At 41.7% G+C, this 23454-nt stretch overlaps 2 protein-coding genes across 2 annotated transcripts in view; both read left to right on the forward strand.

Annotated features, from left to right (window-relative positions):
• Positions 1-9038: 9038 nt before the first annotated feature.
• Positions 9039-13313, forward strand: il17a/f2 (interleukin 17a/f2). The gene is made up of 3 exons (XM_034118337.1): positions 9039-9283; positions 10789-10964; positions 11565-13313. The coding sequence occupies exons 1-3, from the start codon at positions 9263-9265 to the stop codon at positions 11794-11796; spliced, it is 429 nt and encodes a 142-aa protein (XP_033974228.1). The 5' UTR covers positions 9039-9262; the 3' UTR covers positions 11797-13313.
• Positions 13314-13637: 324 nt separating this feature from the next.
• si:ch73-204p21.2 overlaps positions 13638-23454 on the forward strand; it is a 15685-nt gene continuing 5868 nt past the window's right edge. The window contains exons 1-2 of the mRNA XM_034118247.1: positions 13638-13723; positions 16110-16163. The gene's annotated coding sequence lies outside the window, so the exon portion shown is untranslated. The remainder of the gene's footprint in view (positions 13724-16109; positions 16164-23454) is intronic.

The following is a 23454-nucleotide window of genomic DNA, read 5'->3' on the forward strand; positions in this document are numbered from 1 at the left end:
GTTTTTATTATTAAAACTGTACTGTTATGGCTTTAACTTGGTGGTGATCTTTCTTTCATAGAGAAGGCTGTGAAACGCCTTTAGAGACTGATCTTTGTTGGTGGTGGAGACCAAAAACAGAGCTAAAAGAGATGGATGAGACACTTGTTTGTGTTTCAAGGGTCAGGGTTAGGGTCGTTGATTCTTGCATGTTTTCTTAAAAATATGTCTTATAGAAGGGAAAAAACCCAGAATGTAACGGCTCTCGTTCACTCTCAGAGCTCTCTGATGCGGCTTTCACACCAGCGCTTTTCCAGCTCCTGCTGGGAGCTAGAGCCTGAAAAGCGCCGGTTTTTCCTGTTCACACCGCAGCGGCGGCGCGTCATAGCTCCAGAATGCGGTTCACTTCCAGCTCCAAAAAATTGTCGGTCCAGAGGCAAGAGCTTCAGAGCTATGACGCGGCGTCTCTTACGTCGAGGCGTGGAAACCTTACTTTGACCATCCGTTCGCTGTTATTGATCATTGTGGAGAGCAGGCAGACGTTTTGTTTGTTATTATAGCAGCTATCGGATGGAATCAATACATGGGCTGCACAGGTTGTCATGTCCGACTATCACAAGTAGAATCATAATGAAAAATAAGCCGGTAAAATGTGCCTGTAGAACACGGCTTAGCAAGTAGTCAGTTTAGCTTCGGTTGCTATGCTAACATCACCCATGTTATACCAGAGAAACTTTCATAACAGCGTTGTGATGCCAAACAGCGTCAATTCAGACTGACACACATTCACTTAAGGGGAACTGGGGATATGTATCAGCTGCTTGTGTGACAGTCAGACAGTGAATACTTTAGAGCCGTGTGAGCTAACCCGGAGCTAACGAGAGAATAAACTCCCGTGGAAGAGCAGCCAGCACTGCAGCGGTCGGTAAATGCCGCTGAAACACATTAATAAACAATGAACCACGGCACTCTGGAGAAAAGTATAAGGTTGGAGAAGTCGTTATTTAATTTAATCTGGCTTCGTATGATTAAAAGCAACACGATCATCGACCCGACGCAGTCCCCGGCCCGTTGTTGTTGTGGGAGAATATCAGCGACGTAAACTGTGACGTCATGACGCAGCAGCGGCAGCTCTGGGCGGTGTGAACAGAGCGGGAGCTGAAAAGGGAAACCGGAGCTGAACCAGAAAAGCTCTCGCTAGGAGCTAGAAAGGGAAAAGCGCTGGTGTGAAAGCCGCATCAGAGCTCTCTTAAGCCCCTAACACACCAACCCGATTTTGGGAGTCAGAGGCCGTCAGAGGCAGTCGGGCATTCGCGGCGCCCTACTCAGGTTGGTGTGTCCCGCACCGTCGTCTCTTTATGGCACATTTTCACACCTCCCACGGCCGATTCAACATGCCAAAGAAAGTCGGGACAAAGAAATCACTCACTCACTCATTGGCTGTTCAGCTTAGCGAGTCAGTGCATGAGAAGCGACGAGAGAGAGTGAAAATGGAACCCAGACGCTATTTGTTGTTTGTTTATATCACGCAGCCTGTTCTTCTTCTCTCGGTGTATAATGCAGTCTGTCTTCCGGTTGTTGCCTCTTTTGAATGACGAATACACACTACCGCTGCCTGCTGGTAAGGACAGTTATTGCCACTCGTCAACTGAAGTCTTTGCGGTGTGTTCGTAGGCGGGCGGCGTAGGCGGGCGGCGTAGGCGGGCGGCGTAGGCGGGCGGCGTAGGCGGGCGGCGTAGGCGGGCGGCGTAGCCGACGTAGCGGACGTAAAAGTCGGGACGCCTTCGGTACGCGTTCTTTGGTCTCAGGTTGGTGTGTGGCGGCCTTTAGTGGTATCTTTAGAGAAAATCTGTATACAATATTAGTTGGATGAATAAAAACTGGATTTCCAAGAAGTTGCCAGAACAGTTCTGGTGCTCTCTGGAGGTACCTTTTTAATACAGCAGAAAAAAGGCAAATACAGCGGAGCATTTAGACCCTAAAGTTAGATATTTTGGGTGGTGGAGACCCAAACTGGAGCTAAAAGAGACGGATGATAGAAACATGTGTGTGTTGCCTTCAAGGAGCGGGTTCAGGGTCGTTGATTCTTGAATGTTTTACTAAAAGATATGTCTGAAAGAATGAAAAAAACCTGGAAGATCCCAGAATGCAACTGCTCTCGTTCACTCTCAGAGCTCTCTCATACCTCATTCACACCAACGCAACTCCGGTTCAAGCTCCGTGCTAGAGCTTTTCAGGTTCAGAACCGGTTCTTCGGTTTAGCTCCGGCTCTTTTCACACCGCCCAGAGTCCGACTGGTGCTGCGTCATTGCGTCATCGTTTGCGTCATGACGTAACCGTTTGCGTGCCTGCTTCATAAAGCCAAACCGCACGGAAACCCCTCACAGCTCACACCGACGACAACAACAATGGCCGATTGTGTTGAAGCGCTACTCGTTTTTTGGTTTTGCTCTGTCGAAACGAAATGGAAGAAATGGGACGACTTTACTGCCAACTTTACAGTCGTTACACGCTACATTCAAAACTACTTTACTATCGTAATCATCAACTTCAACGACGATTCCGATTCCCCCCCGCCTCGACGTAAGCGTGACGTATGCGGTGCTTTTGCTCTAGCCGGACAATTTCTTGGTGCTTGAAACGAACCGGATTCCGGAGCTTAGAGGCTGCTCCGCTGCGGTGTGAACAGGAACACCCGGTGCTTTTCAAGATCCAGCTCCGAACCGGCCCTGAAACACCGTTGGTGTGAAAGAGGTATCAGAGGCAAACACTGATGGGTTATTTGGAGCTTCGGCCGGAGAATTGATAAGACAGGTGGTGTGTCACGAGTTGACACGGCGGATGCCAAATCAATTCTGAAGAACTCTTCTGCAGTTCGAGGTTTTAACTAGGAACCGTTTCGAGTGGATGTGTGAGGGAAGAAAAAAAAAAATGTGAAAAGAAATTGGGAATTCTTTTTTTTTGGGCGGGGAAAGTCAAACTTTTATTTTGAAGGCCCGATTTTCTAACGCTGTGGTTTTGAAAACGTCTGTCACGTAGTGATCCTCTTCTCAATAAAACATCTTTGCCGATGTTTTTTCGAGTCTTCTGGCCAATCAGAATCAAGACTGAGTCCCCACGGAGAATAACATTGCGGTAGAACTCTTTATACATCCACGGGTACAACTTCAGATCAAAATGAACACATGATGAAATATGACCCCTGGTTTGATGATTGACAGGTCACAGAACAATGGGGGCTATCTACCCTTACCCACAAAGTAAAGTAATTCAGACTATCTCCTCTTTGCTCTTCTCTCTGTGAGGAGCAGCAAGCTGTCAGAACAAAGTGAAAAACAAACAATGGCATAAAATATTATTAATATGTCGGTTATTAATAGATTTATTTATTTTCTTCTCAGAGTGTACCAGAATGCGTAGTTTGTTAGTATTTCTAAAAATTATACAGTTCAGCTTTGATTCCATCATCTCATTAAACCTTATTTAAAAACATACTTTAGTTCTGTGAAGGGATATAAGGGATATATGCACTGTACTTCACTTTAATAATGTATGCTGAAAAGCGTATATATATTACAGCACGATTTTTTGTTGAATAGATTTGAGTGGTTCAAAACGTTGGGTCGCGATTTATTGACAAAGGAAAAAGTGGGTCCCGAGGCCGGACCAGTTGAGAACCACTGGTTTAGAGGTTCTTTATAAAGAATTAAAATAAAAGGCAGGTACAGTGGAGCATTTAGCACCTACAGTGAGGTGTGTTGGTGGAGACCAAAGCTGGAGCCAGAGAAGAGAGAATTGAAGACTTAAAGGTTTAAGGTCATACTTGGAGCATGAACATTTCCCGCAAGTTAGATAGAAGAATGATCTCACTAAAGTATACTATTAACACTTTTTTAACATATTTCAGTTGTAAACTTTAGATTGTACCAGACACCTTTAAAACCAGCCAATCATTGTTATTAAAGTGTGAATCCCTGTGTAGTCTGGTTGCTATATACTTTATACTTTAAAAGAACAATGCATTTAACAAAGCATGAAGCAATATTAAACTTTAAGTGAAATACATATATTCAAAAAGACATGAAGCAGGAATGAGACGGATCTAACTCAATTCGTTTTTTGTATAGGATGGAGATAATATCTTCGATCAACATTTCTCTGAGTCACATCCGTCTGTTATGTTTGATGCAACAGCAGAAACCTATTAACAAATATATTTGATTCACTTCGAAGCCCCTCGATTCTGAGAGGTTTCCCCTCTCTCTCTGTTCTCTGCAGGATGTGACTCTGCTGCATCATCACCATCACGTATCTGTGTGTGTGTGTGTGTGTGTGTGTGTGTGTGTGTGTGTGTGTGTGTGTGTGTGTGTGTGTGTGTGTGTGTGTGTGTGTGTGTGTGTGTGTGTGTGTGTGTGTGTGTGTGTGTGTGTGTGTGTGTGTGTGTGTGTGTGTGTGTGTGTGTGTGTGTGTGTGTGTGTGTGTGTGTGTGTGTGTGTGTGTGTGTGTGTGTGTGTGTGTGTGTGTGTGTGTGTGTGTGTGTGTGTGTGTGTGTGTGTGTGGTGTGTGTTTGAGCCCACGCTGCCAGCTCGTCTCTGACCTGGTTTGCCTGACGGCTCGATCTTTATCAACGAGACTTCCTGCTTCCTCCTCTAAACGCTTACAGGGAATTTTTAAAGAAGCGTTTATTTATTATTATGAGAAAGTCTGAGGCTGAGATAAAAAACAAACATATAAATATATATTTAAAATCTCTCTGAGCTACGGACAGACATCTTGATGCTAATTAAATATGACAAGATCAGTTTTGAAACATGCAGACAGGTTTATCTTTCCAAATCAGAGTTAAGGGGAGACACTGCCGGTGAATAGGGTAAAATATTCTGAACTGTTATGTTTAAATATACAAATGAAGCATTATGTATAAACTCTACATCTCAAAATCTGAGTTGAAAGGGTTTTTTAAGGAAGGGTGTGTGTGTGTGTGTGTGTGTGTGTGTGTGTGTGTGTGTGTGTGTGTGTGTGTGTGTGTGTGTGTGTGTGTGTGTGTGTGTGTGTGTGTGTGTGTGTGTGTGTGTGTGTGTGTGTGTGTGGTGTGTGTGTGTGTGCGTGCTCTCCAGGACTGATGAAAGCTTCAGGGGGTTTCTGCTCTCTCTGTGGGCTGAATGACATCCAGGAACTCAGCCTGTGATTCACCTCTCACATCTTCACTTTCATGCCTCCTTAATCACCTCCTAACCTCCTTAATCACTTCATAACCCCCTTTATCACTTCCTAACCTCCTTAATCACTTCCTAACCCTCTTTATCACTTCCTAACCTACCTAATCGCTTCCTAACCTCCTTTATCACTTCCTTATCTCCTTTATCTTTTCCTAACTCCTTCATTACCTTCCTTAACTTCTTTATCTCAACCTGATTTATCTTGTCCTTACCTCCTTTATTACGTTCTTACCTACTTCATTACTTATTTAGCTCCTTGATCTCTTTCCTATCTTCTTCATCTTGTTCTTCTAAGCTGTGAACAGGACAGTAAGGATGGGACGTTTATGGCTTCAACTGATAGGTAGTTAGGGTGGAGGAAGGAACACTTTGAGGAACTCCTGAACCCGAAATGGAGCAACTTCTGTAGTCCTATTCAGCCACTTGGTAACAACCATCGTTTCTCAGACACGTCCACTCTTCAGAAATCACCAGTGGGGTCACTGCTGATGGATTTAATGTCCTAGAACAAAACATGATCCGTCTCTTCAATGTGTCTCAACCACAGACCTTATTTACAGATATTTTCCTAAATCCTATGGAGAGATCCCATTGGCTCTGAGACGAACAGGAAGTGGTGAAATGCTAACTCACTTCCTGGTTTTAGGACTCGTCACTGCACCACTCTATGGTGGAGCAGATCTGGAGGATAATGGAGGGTCAACACCAATCTCCAGGGTGTATAAGTCCATAAAGCAGGGGAGTCAATCTCAAGGCCAGATCCGGACCGCGACTTCATTTTCTGCGGCCCCGCAAGAGCTTGCAAAGAATTAAAAATAAGTTTATTATACGTTTACATGATACTTTACTGAAGCACGTTGCCAATAAACTACATGTCCCACAATGCATCTCATTTTGTGACATTCTCACTGAAGAGATTTGCAATTATTTGCCCTAGACTTCTGCTTTCAGACGTAATTCATTATGAAGTTATTACCCTATCCGATAATAATCCAATGCAGAGGCAATAATGTCATATTATTTTATTTTATATATATATTAAATATATATATATGTATATTTATATAGTCTTAAAGTTACAACCGGCCCTTTGAGTGGCCCAAGGTTGAGTGGCCCGCGATGAAATAGAGTTTGACACCCCGGACATGTGATGAATTAAATACGATGCACCAAAAGAGAGGTAAATACAATAACGTGTTTTCTTTAGTTTCTTATAAAGCATTATTTATTGTGTTATATATTGCAGGTGCAACATGGCGCCACCTTCAGGACTTCAACATTAAGTCTTTCTTTTAATATAAACTGTGAAAAAGTTGTTAATTGTATTTCCTGTTCTTTAATGACGACGATAACGACAGTTACAGACGGACAGGCTTAGTTATAAAAAGCGCTGACGGTAATTAACCCGAGTCATGGTTTCCTCTGTGAGTGAAACCAGGTCGTCACCACATCACTGAAACCACTGCTGTGACGTCACAGAAGGGGGCGGGGCCAGCTCAGCTCCTTATATGGTAAACAGGAAGCTGACCGCATGCATTGGATCGCCCCCTGTTCACAATATCTGCAATAAAAAGGTATTAATAAATATACATGCTCTATGGGTTAAGTGAGGGGAATTATGTTTAACCACCTTTATGATTTTACTATTACAATACTCTTACTATTTACACATTGTTTGTACACTGTTACGTGCCGTAGTGTGTGTGTGGGTGTGTGTGTGTCTTTCTCTCTCTCCCTCTGATTCTCCAGGTGCAGCCTCTCTCCCAGGTGCTCCCAATCCCCAATCAGGGCCTCCATATAGGACCTGAGGAAGGCTGCAGTCGCTCTCCCTTTCTCCTCTGGCTGCATGGGTGCAGCACGTCGTCTTGGGTCTCTGTGTGGGACCTGGTTGTCCATTATTGTTGGATTCAATCTCATGTGTGAACAAAGAGATCAGTTTCCTCTCTTTTTTCTCGTGCTGGTCGTTCTGTGTTTTGTTACTCCCCTTCGTACCCCTAGATTTTGGAGGGAACGTAACATACACATTAGCATTAGCATTAGCATTGGCTGGTTTGCAGTGCTCGTAATGCAAATGAGATGTTTTTTAATTATAATTTATCAGTTGCTTTTTTTTTATTTTATGATTTCTTTCCATTTTATATGTAAACAAATCATTATTTATTTAATTTGTGTTTTATTTTCTGGTCAATAAGACATTTTCTGGCTATTTTTATGTTATTTGGTGCCATTTATCCCTTATTGTCGGCCCTTCAGACTCAATTTTACACAAACAAATAATAATAACACCGCTTCTCTCATAACATTTAAAAGTAAGTGCTGGAAAGAGAAACTGATTTCTTAAATTACACACAACATTTTAAATATGAAGCATGTGTGGCGTCTGGGCCATAAGACCAGCTGAACCTTGACCTGAATGACCTTAAGCTACCACACACACACACACACACACACACACACACACACACACACACACACACACACACACACACACACACACACACACACACACACACACACACACACACACACACACACACACACACAGATACGTGATGGTGATGATGCAGCAGAGTCACATCCTGCAGAGAACAGAGAGAGAGGGGAAACCTCTCAGAATCGAGGGGCTTCGAAGTGAATCAAATATATTTGTTAATAGGTTTCTGCTGTTGCATCAAACATAACAGACGGATGTGACTCAGAGAAATGTTGATCGAAGATATTATCTCCATCCTATACAAAAAACGAATTGAGTTAGATCCGTCTCATTCCTGCTTCATGTCTTTTTGACATTTTAAATATGAAGCATGTGTGGCGTCTGGGCCATAAGACCACAGCTGAACCTTGACCTGAATGACCTTAACCTACTACACACACACGCGCACACACACACACACACACACACACGCAGATACACACACATACACACAGACATACACACACACACACACACACAGAGACAACACAACACACACACACACACATACACACAGACACACACACACACACAAACACACACACACGCACACACACACACGCAGATACACACACACGCAGATACACACACACACACAAACACACACACACACACACACACACCGACACAGACACACACACACACACGCACGCACACACACACATGCAGATACACACACACACGCACACACACACACACACACACACACACACACACACACACACAGAGAGACACACACACCACACACACATACACACACACGCACACACACACACACACACAGACACACACACACACACACACACAGACACACACACACACGCACACGCACACGCACACGCACACACACACACACGATACACACACACACACGCACACACACACACACGATACACACACACACACGCACACACACACACGTGCACACACACGCGCACACACACACACACGCACACGCACACGCCACACACACACGCAGATACACACACACACGCACACACACACACGCAGATACACACACACACACACACACACACACACACACACACACACACACACACACACACACACACACACAGATGACACATCTCTAACATGGTGCTTCTTTCTGTTTCATTTGAATTAAGGTTTTCAAAATAAAATAAATTGAAATTAAAGCAGAGGGTTTTTTTTGTCACCGCAGGGGGTTTCTCTTTCTTCTTCTGTGGTGTGATTATCAGCGGTTCATCCTGAGAACCTGATACTGGTTTACGATCATTCAGATCTTATCAGAAAAAGTTTTCAAATCTCTCCGTCTGCATACGCCTGAGGTGCAGATGAGAAGATAAGAAGATAAGAGGAATCTCCCTCAGAGATCTCTTTAAAACCCTCCTGATCTCACAGAAGACAACCAGAGAACTCTTTAAAACCCTCCTGATCTCACAGAAGACAACCAGAGAACTCTTTAAAACCCTCCTGATCTCACAGCAGACTCTCAGAGAACTCTTTAAAAACCTCCTGATCTCACAGCAGATTCTCAGAGAACTCTTTAAAAACCTCCTGATCTCACAGAAGACAACCAGAGAACTCTTTAAAACTCTCCGGAGACACCATGAAGCTGCTGCTGCTGCTGGTGAGTAAAACTTCATTATTATATTTAATTTATCCCTCTGAGTTCTGAGGATTCATTCATGTAGAATAGAGTAAAAATGTGTATTAAAATGCATCGAAATAGGACTTAAATACTTGAGTAGAAGTACTCAGATCTTGTATTGAGTAAAAGTAGAAGTACTCAGATCTTGTATTGAGTAAAAGTAGAAGTACTCAGATCTTGTAATTGAGTAAAAGTAGAAGTACTCAGATCTTGTATTGAGTAAAAGTAGAAGTACTCAGATCTTGTATTGAGTAAAAGTAGAAGTACTCAGATCTTGTAATTGAGTAAAAGTAGAAGTACTCAGATCTTGTAATTGAGTAAAAGTAGAAGTACTCAGGTCTTGTACTTGAGTAAAAGTAGAAGTACTCAGATCTTGTAATTGAGTAAAAGTAGAAGCACTCAGATCTTGTAATTGAGTAAAAGTAGAAGTACTCAGATCTTGTATTGAGTAAAAGTAGAAGTACTCAGATCTTGTATTGAGTAAAAGTAGAAGTACTCAGATCTTGTAATTGAGTAAAAGTAGAAGTACTCAGATCTTGTAATTGAGTAAAAGTAGAAGTACTCAGGTCTTGTACTTGAGTAAAAGTAGAAGTACTCAGATCTTGTAATTGAGTAAAAGTAGAAGTACTCAGGTCTTGTAATTGAGTAAAAGTAGAAGTACTCAGATCTTGTAATTGAGTAAAAGTAGAAGTACTCAGATCTTGTAATTGAGTAAAAGTAGAAGTACTCAGGTCTTGTAATTGAGTAAAAGTAGAAGTACTCAGATCTTGTAATTGAGTAAAAGTAGAAGTACTCAGATCGTGTAATTGAGTAAAAGTAGAAGTACTCAGATCGTGTAATTGAGTAAAAGTAGAAGTACTCAGATCGTGTACTTGAGTAAAAGTAGAAGTACTCAGATCTTGTACTTGAGTAAAAGTAGAAGTACCAGAGTGTAGGAATACTCTGTTTCAGTAAAAGTCCTGCATTCAAAATGTTCCTCAAGTAAAAGTAGAAAAGTATTATCATCAAAATATAGTTAAAGTAGCGACAGTAAAAGTAGTCATTGTGCAGATTGGTCCATTTCAGAATAATATATATGATATGTTTTATAATGATTGATCATGAAAGTGTTCTCAAAGCTGGTAAAGGTGCAGCTAGTTTGAATGACTTTGTATACTGCAGGGTAGCTTGTGGATTTACTCCAGGTGGAACTAAAGTCTGATTTAACACTTGGTTATATTTCACATCATTAATCCACATCTGTGAAGTAACTAAAGGTATTAAATACATGGAGTGGAGTAAAAGTACACCATGTACCTCTGAACTGTAGTGGAGTAAAAGTACACCATGTACCACTGAACTGTAGTGGAGTAGAAGTACACCATGTACCTCTGAACTGCAGTGGACAAATTGAGTTGAAATGCACCGTAATATTCGACATACTAGACTTTAATTTTTAACCGTGCGGCTCATTTTAATGTACAATCCCTCTCTACTGTCCTCAGGTGTGTTGCAGTGCATTGTGGGTAGAGGCCGCCTCCTCCTCTATCGTTAAAGCTCCTCCTCTTCCTCCTCTTCCTCCTTCCTGTGACTCCTTGTTGGCGTTTTCCTCCTCCGTCTCCTCGTCGTCTGAAGGAAACAGAGACATCCACCGCAGATCTCTGTCGCCCTGGATCTGGAGGTGCGACATTCATATTTATAATAATGATGATGATAATAGTTAAAGGTCTCTTATTATACTAGTTTAAGGCATATATTATAGGTCTCAGATATATAAAAATATATAAAAAACATGTCTATGAAGTGATTGGCTCAAACCCCTCTATTTCAGCTGTTACTAAAGTGCTGATTCTGGGTCTGTAAACACAGACCATATTACTTCCAGAACACGTCTCATTGTTTCTGACAGCAACGTTTCTGATAGGCCCGTGGGTGTAAAGCCCGCCCACATTTCAGATATTACGTCATATCAGAAAATCTGGATCAGCTCCGTTGTTCCCCCGTTTTTAGAGATGTGGGTACGGAGGAAAAGAGAGAGGGTTGTATTTTCGGACACTTTGTGAGTCTCCTGACACCGGGGGCACACCGGGGGCACACCGGGGACACACCGGGGACACACCGGGGACACACCGGGGACACACCGGGGACACACCGGGGACACACCGGGGACACACCGGGGACACATAGTGATGTAGAAAAGACATCATAAAGTGCATTTTGCATGATAGGAGACCTTTAAGAGAAAAGAATAACAATAATAATGCATCTATTTTTGGTTCAGGACCTCCACAGATCTGAACCGGATCCCCTCCACGCTCTGGGAGGCCGAGTGCAGCAGCTCTTTCTGTTTGAGTCCCAACAAGCAGACGGACCGGCATAAGCTGAACTCAGTCCCCGTCCTGCAGAACGTTCTGGTTCTGACAAGGAGGCCCGGAGGACGATGCTACACCGCCTCGTACCGGTCTGTGGCTGTGGGCTGCACCTGCGTCTGGGCCAGGATACACCACACCTGAACCAGAACCAGAACCTTTAGAACGAGCACCACTTCAATCTGAACCAACACAACCAGAACCACTTGAACCTGAACCACTTCAATCTGAACCACTATAACCAAAATCAAATGTACCTAGACCTGAATTGGAACCAGAATCCCCTAAACCTGAACTACTTGAACCTGAACAATAACCTGAACCTCCTGAATCTGAACCTCCTGAATCTGAACCAACCAAACCAGAATCTAACCCTATGAACCAGAACCTCCTCAACCTGAACCAGAACCAGAACCTTCTGAACCTGAACCACTTGAATCTGAACCACTTTGAACCTGAACCACCTGAATCTGAACCATCTGAACCCTAACCCTGAACCAGCACCCAAAGCTGAACCACCTGAAACAGTATAATCTGACCCTGAACCACCTGAACTGGACCCTAACCCCATGACACCCTATTAATGAGTTAAAAGTGAGATTTTAAAGTGTATTTCTGGTGTTATTGGAAGCCAGTGAGGAGCTCTGAGAACTGGGGTACCTTCTTCTGGTTTGGGTGAGGACTCATGATTGATTTTTCACTTGTAACAACACTGCTGCAGTAATCAAGCTAAAAAGCAAATGCATGAACTGGAATCCCTTGAACCTGAACCTGAACTATTTATCTGTTACCTTGAATCTAAACACAATCCTCTGAACAAAGATCTATTAACATCTGCATTAAACTGAACGTCGTCTCACAGAAAGCAGAAGCAGTCCATCACGTGGTTTGTTTTTCCCTTCTGTTATCTCGCTCCGGCGCTCGAGCAGAACGTGGCGGTTGCAGAGTTTTGGGCGGAGACGCTGATAATCCTCCAGTTTCCTTTAAGGACATTATCAGTCGCACCCATATCAACCCTGAACCCTCCCTCTGAGCTGGAAAAACACTCTGAATATTCACTGTTTATTTTGTCCATGAGTCAAACTGTATTTATAGTGGACATTACACCAACGTTACTGCAGTCTAAAGTCCTTTTATCAAATAATAACTGAGTACAAGCTATAAAACAATGTGATGTTACACATGGGTCTGAGGTCCATGAACGACATATTCAACTCATTTTAGAGTTTAATGTTGTGTTTAAACATGCAAATATGTAATAAATATGTGCTCATTTGCGTACATGTCCAGTGCAATTAAAGTGAACATTGGATAAAGCCAGGTTTGTTTTGTTGACATATGAGAGTCCAAGGTTTTTACAGAGTCTCCACTGCATCAGGAAATACTGCAATAAAAAGTCATTTCCTGCATGTTTTTAGTCACCAAGTGTGTATAAAAGTGTCTGTTCTCTACTCATTATGGGTGAACAGTGTAATAAATGTAACTAACAGATATCACCATGAAACGTCCCCACTTCCTTCCTGACACCAACTCCATTATATTACAGGTTTTCTGGCATGTTATGTTTGAATATGCAAATGAGGCGTTATGTAATGTTGACTTTTGGTGAGTTTCAGAGAGACAAAGTTAGTGAAATAAACTTCTGCATTTGAAACACCTGGGATTTGATGTTTTCTTTCTGCTAGTTTGAAAAAAAGGCATGTTTTTGAAGCTAAATATTTACAAGTGCATGAATAAGCTGCTTTAATTTAGCTATGCTAGCAGTATCATGTCACACTTTTGCACAATATAACACTTGAACAATTAATTTATTATCTATAATACTTATCTGTTAATAATCGTTGCAGACCTATGGTGTGTGTGTGTGTGTGTGTGTGTGTGTGTGTGTGTGTGTGTGTGTGTGTGTGTGTGTGTGTGTGTGTGTGTGTGTGTGTGTGTGTGTGTGTGTGTGTGTGTGTGTGTGTGTGTGTGTGTGTGTTTAAGCCTCTCAGTGTTTGTTCAGCCTGTCAATGATCAACGGAGCAGAAACACTTCTCAGTTTGAAGCTGAGCTCACAGCTGCTGCCACACAGGTAGGATCCACACAAATATATACGTTATCAATACTTATATATTCATTTCAACTTCTCTGTGTATTTCTTTTAGTTTTTAAAGTCTTGAAAAGAAGCTCAGTATTGTTTAAATAATTTAAATGTTAGGAGGAAGGCGTGTTGTTTACTTTGAATATCAGAGATACCACGGAAATAAAGGACAGATACGTATTTACTTTATAAACGGTGTTTACTGCAGAAACAACGTATTGGTGATTTATACAATAATGTATATGCTGTTAGAGACAAACTATAGAAATATAGATCATATAGAAATCAAACAAATCATATATATTTGACATATATATAAGGAACATGTGGCAAATGTGCATTTATGGCATCAACATGATTTAACATGAGTTATAATATAGTAAGTTCACATACGGACACATGAAGTTATAATGTGATCATGTATGACTAATATCAATATCATATCAGAAACAGGTGCTTTTTAGGTATTATATATTATGTATATGCATTTTACTCAAAGCTTTCATTCATGTTTCTTTGTAAATAAACCTGCAGAGTTTAACAGAAACACATAACATGCTAATATGCTAATTATGGTTTTTAATGTTTAGCATGTTAGCAATTGCATGCTACGTGCTATAGATAGGGTGACCAGATGTCCCGCTTTGCGCGGGACTGCACAGCATTTTCACGACTTTTGGTGCGTCCCGCAAATTGAGACGATGTCCCGCATATTTCATTTTGATTGGCTAAAACGCTTTTCTAAAATCAGATTTATCCAATGGCTGTTGAGAAAGCAGGGAAGGCTATCATCACGGAGCTGTGTTTGCTGTCAATCAAACTGTAAGACACGGCGGGTGCTGGTCAAGTGTTAACCAATGAGAGTAACTCACTCACACACACACCGCCGCGGCCCCGCCAAACAACAACAATGAAAGTCAATAACGCAGGCGACGCAGCAGGTTATGAAAACTGAAACTACAGCTAAGAAAAGAAGAAGATGCACATACAACAAAGACTGGGAAGACATTTACCCGTGGGCAGCGGCGGACTGGGACTACAAATCAGCCCGGGACTCTCGACCGGCCCACCTCGGTACCGCAAATAATCACCGCTAGTACATGTTCAACGGGTGGGGGGGGGGGGGGGGGTGTTGAGAGGGTGTCCCACATTGTCCCACACAAACATACTCCTTGTCCCACATTTGGTTTGTTGGGACCTGGTCACCCTAGCTATAGAAGTTTTATTGACTCCTGTTCGATCTTTGGATATTTGGGAGTGTGCTGCGTTAGCGTTGTTCACACTGATGCTGTTGTCTGATAGCACTGCAACACTTTACGCTATGCTAAGCTAACCAGTTGCTATCTGCAGATTCATATGTAATGGACAGATTGGAGATCAGACTCGTTGTGTAACTCTCTCCACTGAAGGTGAAAACGCTTGTTACTAAAAGATGCTCAGATCATAGCATTATCAATCAATCAATCAATGTTTATTTATATAGCCCAATATCACATGTGTCTCAGTGGACTTCACAGTTTGTACAGAATATCAGTATGACAATACAACACCCTCTGACCTTAGACCCTCTGTCCTTAGACCCTCTGTCCTTAGACCCTCACACTTCACTTCCAAAGAAACCCCACAGTTTAAAGGGGAAACCTCAGGGAGAGCATCAGAGGAGGGATCCCTCTCCCAGGACAGACGTGCAATAGATGCCATGTGTACACAACCCAGTCTCACGGCATTTCGTGTTATAGTCACGAAATTAATGTAATCTATTGATTCGTGTTCACCAACACGATTTTCGCCTTTTTTTCGTGTCACACAGAACGATTTTAAATGCAATGTATTTCTATTGGTAGTATGTTTCGTGCCTGCAACACGTCTTTTTGTCCGGTCGGGTCTTGGAAGACCAGAAGCTGTGTGGTTCATAAAAACATGTTCTTACTCAATATCTTACCCTAAGCCTAACCCTATCCCTTTTATTTTAAATTGTATAATGTCGGAGATTTCTTGCCGTCCGTGAGGAAAATAAATGGGGCTCAGAGCCTCAGAATACTGACATCTGTATTTTTTTTAAATCTGTTTTTCCTTCTAATTTGTTATTATTTACATTGCTTTTAAAATCGTTGTGTGACACGAAAAAAATGGCGAAATCGTGTTGGTGAACACGAATCAATAGATTAATTTTGTGACTATAACACGAAATGCCGTGAGACTGTGTTGGTGTACATCGAAGAGATAATACATTTTACAGCATAGGTAGACCAAATGTTTGGAAATGCATGTGTCTATAATAAGAAGATGAATCCACGAGGATGTAATTCAATAACTCTTTTAGCATCTTAGCATCTTAGCATTTATATTTCCCCTCTCGTTGTTTGTGTCCCTGCAGGCGTCCATCAGGATGATTCAGATCTGCTTCACCGTCTCTGAGACAAACTGAAAGGTAAATATCTGCTGTGCTGTTTGGAAGTGAGGTCTTCACACACATGTTATATTTAGCTTCTAATGGTATTCTTGTATATCACCTCACGTTGAGTCGGTTTGGCGTACAAATTAGGGCTGTCAGTCGATTAAAATATTTAATCGCGATTAATCGCATGATTGTCCATAGTTAATCGCGATTAATCGCAAATTAATCGCACATTTTTTATCTGTTCTAAATGTACCTTAGAGGGATATCTTTCAAGTTTTTAATACTCTTATCAACATATGAGTGGACAAATATGCTTTATATGTTTGTTTATTATCATTTGAACAATGACAAATATTCTCATGAATATTAAACACAACAACCTGAACATTACATCGCCTCAATTCAACCTGGAACCTCTCTCATACAATAATACTGTGTGTGTGTGTGTGTGTGTGTGTGTGTGTGTGTGTGTGTGTGTGTGTGTGTGTGTGTGTGTGTGTGTGTGTGTGTGTGTGTGTGTGTGTGTGAGAATGTGGAGACACTGATGGATCGTTGGAGCTATGTGCCGCTCAAGGCATATATGCTCGAATGGGAGCTGCCTGGACGCTGCGATCATGTAGCGCGTACTATCCGTGCTGAGTGCGCTGACTTTTCGTACAATGTCCCACTGTCTGGCTACCTGCATAAAGTCAAGTGCTCGGCGCAGTTGTCGGCGAAATGTCATTGAAACAGCTCCTTATATCCGTTAGCGCAGCTAGCTAGCACCAGATGCTAACAACAACAACAACACGTAAGGTGTGCCTCGCTCGCGCGAGTCGCGCCACACAAACACACTCCCTCCCGGTCCTCCCGATGGCCAGTCCGGGCCTGCCAGTGAGCGTGGTAGTGTGGTCTGCCACAAGCGGGCGGCAGGAGCGGGGCTGTCAGCATCAGCTTGTAGATGGTATTTTAAACTCGATGCGCTCTGAAACTACGGGGCGGCCGAGGACAAAAAATACACATGCGTTAATCGCGTTAAAATAATTAGTGGCGTTAATTTCTTTTTGCGTTAACGCGTTATTAACGCGTTAACTTGACAGCCCTAGTACAAATACATTCTCAGATCTTTGTGTTTCTTTTCTTTTTTAGTAAAAGCTCCAAAGATGGGATGACGTTTAGCTGTAAATATTTATTTTTGCTTTTTTTAAATAAAATAAATAGAAAAACACACACATGGGTAACAGTGCTAGAATATCAGTGAGAATCACGCTGCATAATCCGGGTCTAAACCTGCATTACTTCTAATATTTAGTATTAGTATGGAGGCTGTGGCGCAGTGGACTAGTGCGACTTATGGCGCATTTCCACTACAGCGCGGAGCTCGCTTTAAGCGTGCCGAGCCGTGCGGGGGTCCGTTTTTGGTTGCGTTTCCACTTAGCGTAGTACCGGCTAGCGGTAAAATCGAGCCCATAAAATCGAGGTTCTTTCCGGGCCAACAACCAGGCTGAATCGGGCTGAGTATGCTAAACTAGAGAGAGAGAATCGCTGGCAAGGGGGCTACAACTACAACAAGATGAACATATTTGACCGTGATTTAATTGTAATACACGTTTCAAAATGATGCCGAAGTAACAACATACTGATACCGGTTAGTAAAAACCATGAATTAATGCTTTGACGAGTCTGCAGACAGACGGCAGGCGAAAAATCTTTTAAAATGCTTGTTTTCTAAATGGAGATTGGCTAAGCTAACGCAGTATATGCTCCGACCGTCCACACTCACAACAACGGCCTACAGACATAAATAAAGCAGCGACTGTATTCACCATGACACAGGCAGTCTGTGGTTTGTACTTGTTTAACTTTTGTCTAGTTTCTGAACATATATGAGGAGCTGTGAGCTCTGAGTGCTAACAGCTAACGGCTGTGTTGTTTTTCTGGGGTTCTCATTGAAGATGACGTCACGGCTCCGCCTACACTGCGTTACTATAGATACTACCCCAGTTCCTAAATTGTAATGGAAATGCGGCATAAAGTGAGCCAGTCCTAACAAGGCCCTAACGAGGCCTAGCCATACCGAGCGGGGCCGAGCGAGGCCGTGTAGTGGAAATGCGCCATTAGTGATTTGAATTTACACCGAGTGCACCAAGTCACTGACTAGTCACGGTCGTAGCTGCGCCTAGTCTTAAGATGCGCGTCAACGTGAATACACGCAAAACAGTAATTGTTGCCAAGCAACGCACGTCTACATAATTTAACACTCAAACATCTCCATTCAAAGCAAGCTAGGTTGGGGAGAGCGCAGCGCTTCAGTCTGATCCGTGCTGGAGTTGAGGGGAGATCTCCTCGATTAATTCATAAAGGGCTTTTCTGCCGAAACGAAACCTTTCTATCAGCTCACTGTCCGAATAGATGTCCAGTGGGTTTGTTCGATCACAGACGACTCTTTCTATTCTTAATGCCCTTTCGTTGTTAAACCTGTAAACAAGACGCCCTGCCATCGTTATTTTCCTTCTTTTCTGTTTTACGTTACCATGGATACTAGTCTGTCTTTCCGATTTACGCCTGCTCCATACTAGGCATAAAAGTTACACCCAGGCGCAACGCATACAGGGCTTAAGTCTAAGTGGTGCACTAATCATAACTTAAGTTTGGTCTTAACCTTCGGTTCTACGTCGGACGTAGAGTTACGACCAGTCTTACACCCAGCTGGTGCACTCCACTCCAGGGGGTCACAGGTTCAAACCCCACTGCAGTCAGCATGTCGTTGTGTCCCTGAGACACTTCACCCCAAAGTGCTCCTGTGGGGATTGTCCACAGTATTGAGTATGGAAGTCGCTTTGGATAAAAGCGTCTAACAAGTGACATGTATAAGAATACAAATATCTATAATTAATAAGTTTAAGTAAAAATGTGCGTTGAAAGATGAATTAAAATGTTATAAAATAGAATACAAGTATTTCAATTACCTTTACAATTAAAAACATGTAGTAGAAAATAAGTAAAATAAGATACAAATATTTCTACGAATATAAAACGATCAATCAAAAGTCTTCAATAAAAAAAGAAATAGCATAAACATATTTCAAACACAAGTTAAAGTAAAAATGTTAAAACATATAAGAAATAATAATGATGTAAAAATGTATATATTACAGTTTATTGACTTGTGTTGAAAGGGAATAGTTTCAGCCATCGTGACTCCGTGTTATTCAACATTTATAACCGTATTATTTATATCTCACAGAGACCTTTGATCGTCCGTCTATCATTCATTAATGTTTATTCCCATGAAGCGGCCGTCAGGTTTCTGCATACAACACTAACATTCAAATGTCTGAGAGACTGCAGTCTTCTGTTTGAACCTGTTCCTCCTCCCTGTGGAAAGATCTCCGTTTGATTTGGCGTGTTCACAGAAAGTAAAACAGCCTGAGGACATTTTAATTTACTGTCTGCTGTTTGTCTAAGAGACGTATTCAGAGAGAGAACAACAGAGGGCGAGGGTTACTCCAGAAGCCATGGCAAACAGAGAATGGTTGGAGTTTCTAACCTGATATTCAACTTTTCTTGGTTCTTTTTTGGGGCTTTTTCTATTTTATTTGATGGTACAGATATTCATAGGTAACATCAAGTAATACAAAATAAATAAAGACACACATTAGAGGAGAAATACCAGAATATCAGTGAAAATCCAGGTCTAAAAAGTGCCTTAAACCTTCTCTCTTATATCCAGTAGGGAGATGTTGAACTAAAGAATTGTATAGAAGTCTACGAGAAAATGAACCTACTTCTCACTTAAAGGGGACCTATCATGCAAAATGCACTTTTGTACGTCTTTTATACATGAATATGTGTCCCCGGTGTTCCAGGGAACTCACCAAGTGTCAGAAAACACAACCCTCTCTATTTTCCTCCATACCCAAATCTCTAAAAAAGGGGCTGCAACGGATCTGATAAAAACTGATCCAGATTTGAACACTGTCCTGACGTCAGGACGGTGGCGCTACGGCTATTGGGCCAACTCCACCAATCAGGAGGAGACAGCCACGGCCATTGCCGTTCGAAAGCGCTGGAGACGCTGTAGTACATATGCCAGGCCAGTAGGTGGTGCTGTTCTCACTGAATCTGCCCTTGCAAAAACAGAGCTATAAATTGTCAAATTGAGCAAAATGAGGCATGGCTAAAATGCATGATCTGTTTGGTATTTTGAAAAAGAAAAAGTATAAATATGCCTTATATACTGTAGGTATGGTCCTACACTATATTATTCAAATATAGCATGATAGGTCCACTTTAAATATAGCATGATAGGTCCACTTTAAATAAGAGATTAAAAAAGGTGTGGTTTCTTTGCAATACACTCCACTGTTTGCAAGAAGAAGTCAGATTGTACTGTATAGAAGTCTATGAGGAAATGACCCTACTTCTCATTTATAAGAGAAATAAGGGTTGAGTTTGAACGTAATGTAAACTTTCAAGTATTGTGCACTTAACTTCAATAGTTGCTCAAAAGATTGTATTGAAGCCTTTTATTGAGAGTTATATGAGAAAATGATTATCACTAAGAAATGCAATTATTGTTCTAATTAAAGAGTTGTTTGAACTAAATTCAAGATTTCTAAAGTGAAACGCTCTCCACTGTTTGCAAGAAGAAGCCAGACTGTATAGAAGTCTATGAGAAAATGACCTTACTTCTCATTTACAATAGAAACAAGTGTTAAGAGAGTCAAAAAAGTGTTGAGTTTGAACTAAATGTAAACTTTAATAATATATGTATTGTGTAATTATGGCATTAAACTTCACTGGCTGCTAAAAGAAGTCAGATTGTCTAGAAGTATATGTCTTGTGACCCAATGTGACCTGATTTATTACCTTAGTTAACATTTTCCTGATGAGTTCATGTTCTCAATCTCTACCTTCAAGTCTTATTCAATACTTCATGATGTTCATTTAATAAAGTGTCGTCCCATAAATCAGTGAAAGCTAAAGAAATTGAATAGAAGTCTATGAGAAAATGACACTACTTCTCATTTACAATAAAACCAAGTGTTGAAAGTTCAGGAAACGAACTATAGTATTGAGTTTGAACTAAATATAAACGTTATAATATGTTTATTTTAGATTGTATAGAAGTCTATGAGAAAGTGTTGCTCCTTCCCACTCCATTTATTACCTAATTATCATTTTCCTGATGAGTTTAAAGCCTCAATTTCTAGTTTCATGTCTCCAATATGCAGCATATTTACTGACGTATTTTATGTCGTAGATTAAAGCGTTAAAGTCTCTTCATCTTGTGTTCACCACAAACCTGATTTAGCACCTATGTTTGGTTATTTTGTATAAATCCATCAGCAGTGAGGAAGTATAAACGCTTTGTGAAACTCCTGAAAAGGCAAGGTGAGTTTATTTATACAGAACTTTCAACACAGTTCAAAGTGCTTTCTTTACAACGAAGATTATTGTTTAGAATAAATCAGTAACCTAAAGAATGCAAAAAGAGTTCCCATGATGCATTGCAGTGTGTACAGGTGTGTACAGGTGTGTTCAGGTGTGTTCGTACAGAATAGGACCCAAAGCAGTCAAACAGGTAGGCAGGTTAAGGGGATGTAAATAAAGGCGAGCTTTTATTCAAATAAAAGCTGGTTTACAGCCAGAAAACGGGCAAGGTGGAACAAGAAGGAAATAAACAAACAAAACAACAACAAACCGTACACAGGAGGGCAGAGGCCTGTACTACGAAGCCGGTTCAACCTAACCTGGATATGTTTGAGTTAGCCGGTTGGCCCAATCCAAAACATACGCGCTCTCGCTAAGCGGTCCTACGACACGGGTTATCAAGTGGATCGCTCAAGCTAGCCGTGTCCTATCTAGTTAGGTGCGCGTTCACATGAAAGGGGTGGTATTTGGAGCATTCGACCAATCTCAAACATGGACAACCGTACTGACAGCGCAGCGTCATACTTCCTGAATGAAAAGTGAACTTTAATATTAGACAAATATGAAGAAGTTAAACTTTAAACATCCATGACTTAAACACTTTATCCAGGATAAAAGCCACATAGCTGCACCTGCAAGGTGAATACAGCTGGTAAAAGAAAAAGCGTTTGAATGCGTACATTAACAGGTTTATGAAATCACTGCCCCGTCTAAGACACGAGTGGATCTGACTTTAATTACATTTGACTCTAGTGTTTCGTCAACTTAATGTGTTGCTTAAAATAATACTTCTGCATCCAGTATGTGACACTGTGAGTGTTGCACGGCCAGATACGGCTCAGCTGACTCAGATAAGGAAATATATGATACATTATGATGTGATATGATATGAATGATAATGGGACACATCGACGTCTGCACTCACAGTGCCGCGGACTGTAATGTTACTCTGATCCGGTTACTTATGTCGTGGCAGATATTTAAGTAAGCTTTCTTAACGCTAATGTTATAATAGTCAGATTGCTCTGAAGATGGGAGGGGATATTCTATTAATTTTCACGTTCACACAGTCAGTTGATTTTTGCCGGCCGTCTTTCCTGCAACGGCAGTTTTTCTGTATTTCCTCTATCCTGTAATATGAGTTGATCGCTTTAAACTCCACACACGGAGCTCTGATTGGTCAGCAGGCGGTGCTTTCACTGAGTTGATCTCTTAGCCTGCAACCTAACCTCCTCCCGAGGAGGTTAGCCGCTCAGCATAAGTTACCATGGAGATCTAGCCCGCTAAAAAGAGAACCAGTGTCGTAGGACCGGAAAGCCAGAGTTTTCCCTGAAGTTAGCCGCTAAGAGAACATCCAGCTTCGTAGTACAGGCCTCAGATCAGGAACATCAGGAGCACGACAACAACAACAACCGAACCACCATGAAACCATGACGAACTGACAAGGGACACGAGGGCAAGCAAGACTAAACACCAGTGGCGAACCGTCAGGGCCTTCAAGGTATTCAGAGAATACCCTGGAACACTCAGATAAAACTCTATTTAATTATATAAATAAAATGTAAATAAAATGAATAAATGAGAATGGTATCTGTGTTGTTGATCTGTAATATCACAGTGTTACGTTGATTTGTTTCTCCTTCTCGGTCCATGCACTACGCATTTCAGTGGTTTTGTGTTAGAAAAGGGTCTGGGTCTCTGGGTAGAATATCCTTCAACCAAAGTATTCTGTATCCTTGATAGAAGGCCCTGGCCCTCACACTGAATGAGAGCCTTTGATTGACAGGTTGATCAACCAATCATATATTGATTTGTAGCCAATGGGCGTGTTCTCTCAGAGTTTCCCTCGGTTCCAGGTGCTCTAGAAGACCCGCTAGTTCACTGGAGAGAGACAGAGGATCTAGAG

Source organism: Trematomus bernacchii, unplaced genomic scaffold (assembly GCF_902827165.1).
Source record: "Trematomus bernacchii unplaced genomic scaffold, fTreBer1.1, whole genome shotgun sequence".
NCBI lineage: Eukaryota > Metazoa > Chordata > Actinopteri > Perciformes > Nototheniidae > Trematomus > Trematomus bernacchii.

Bases quoted from the DNA above. Each gene is read 5' to 3' on its own strand.
- il17a/f2 (XM_034118337.1), top strand. From the start codon at position 9,263: ATGAAGCTGCTGCTGCTGCTG. The intron at 9,284-10,788 runs GTGAGTAAAACT...TACTGTCCTCAG, and splicing joins TGAAGCTGCTGCTGCTGCTG to GTGTGTTGCAGTGCATTGTG. The intron at 10,965-11,564 runs GTGCGACATTCA...TTTTTGGTTCAG, and splicing joins CTGTCGCCCTGGATCTGGAG to GACCTCCACAGATCTGAACC.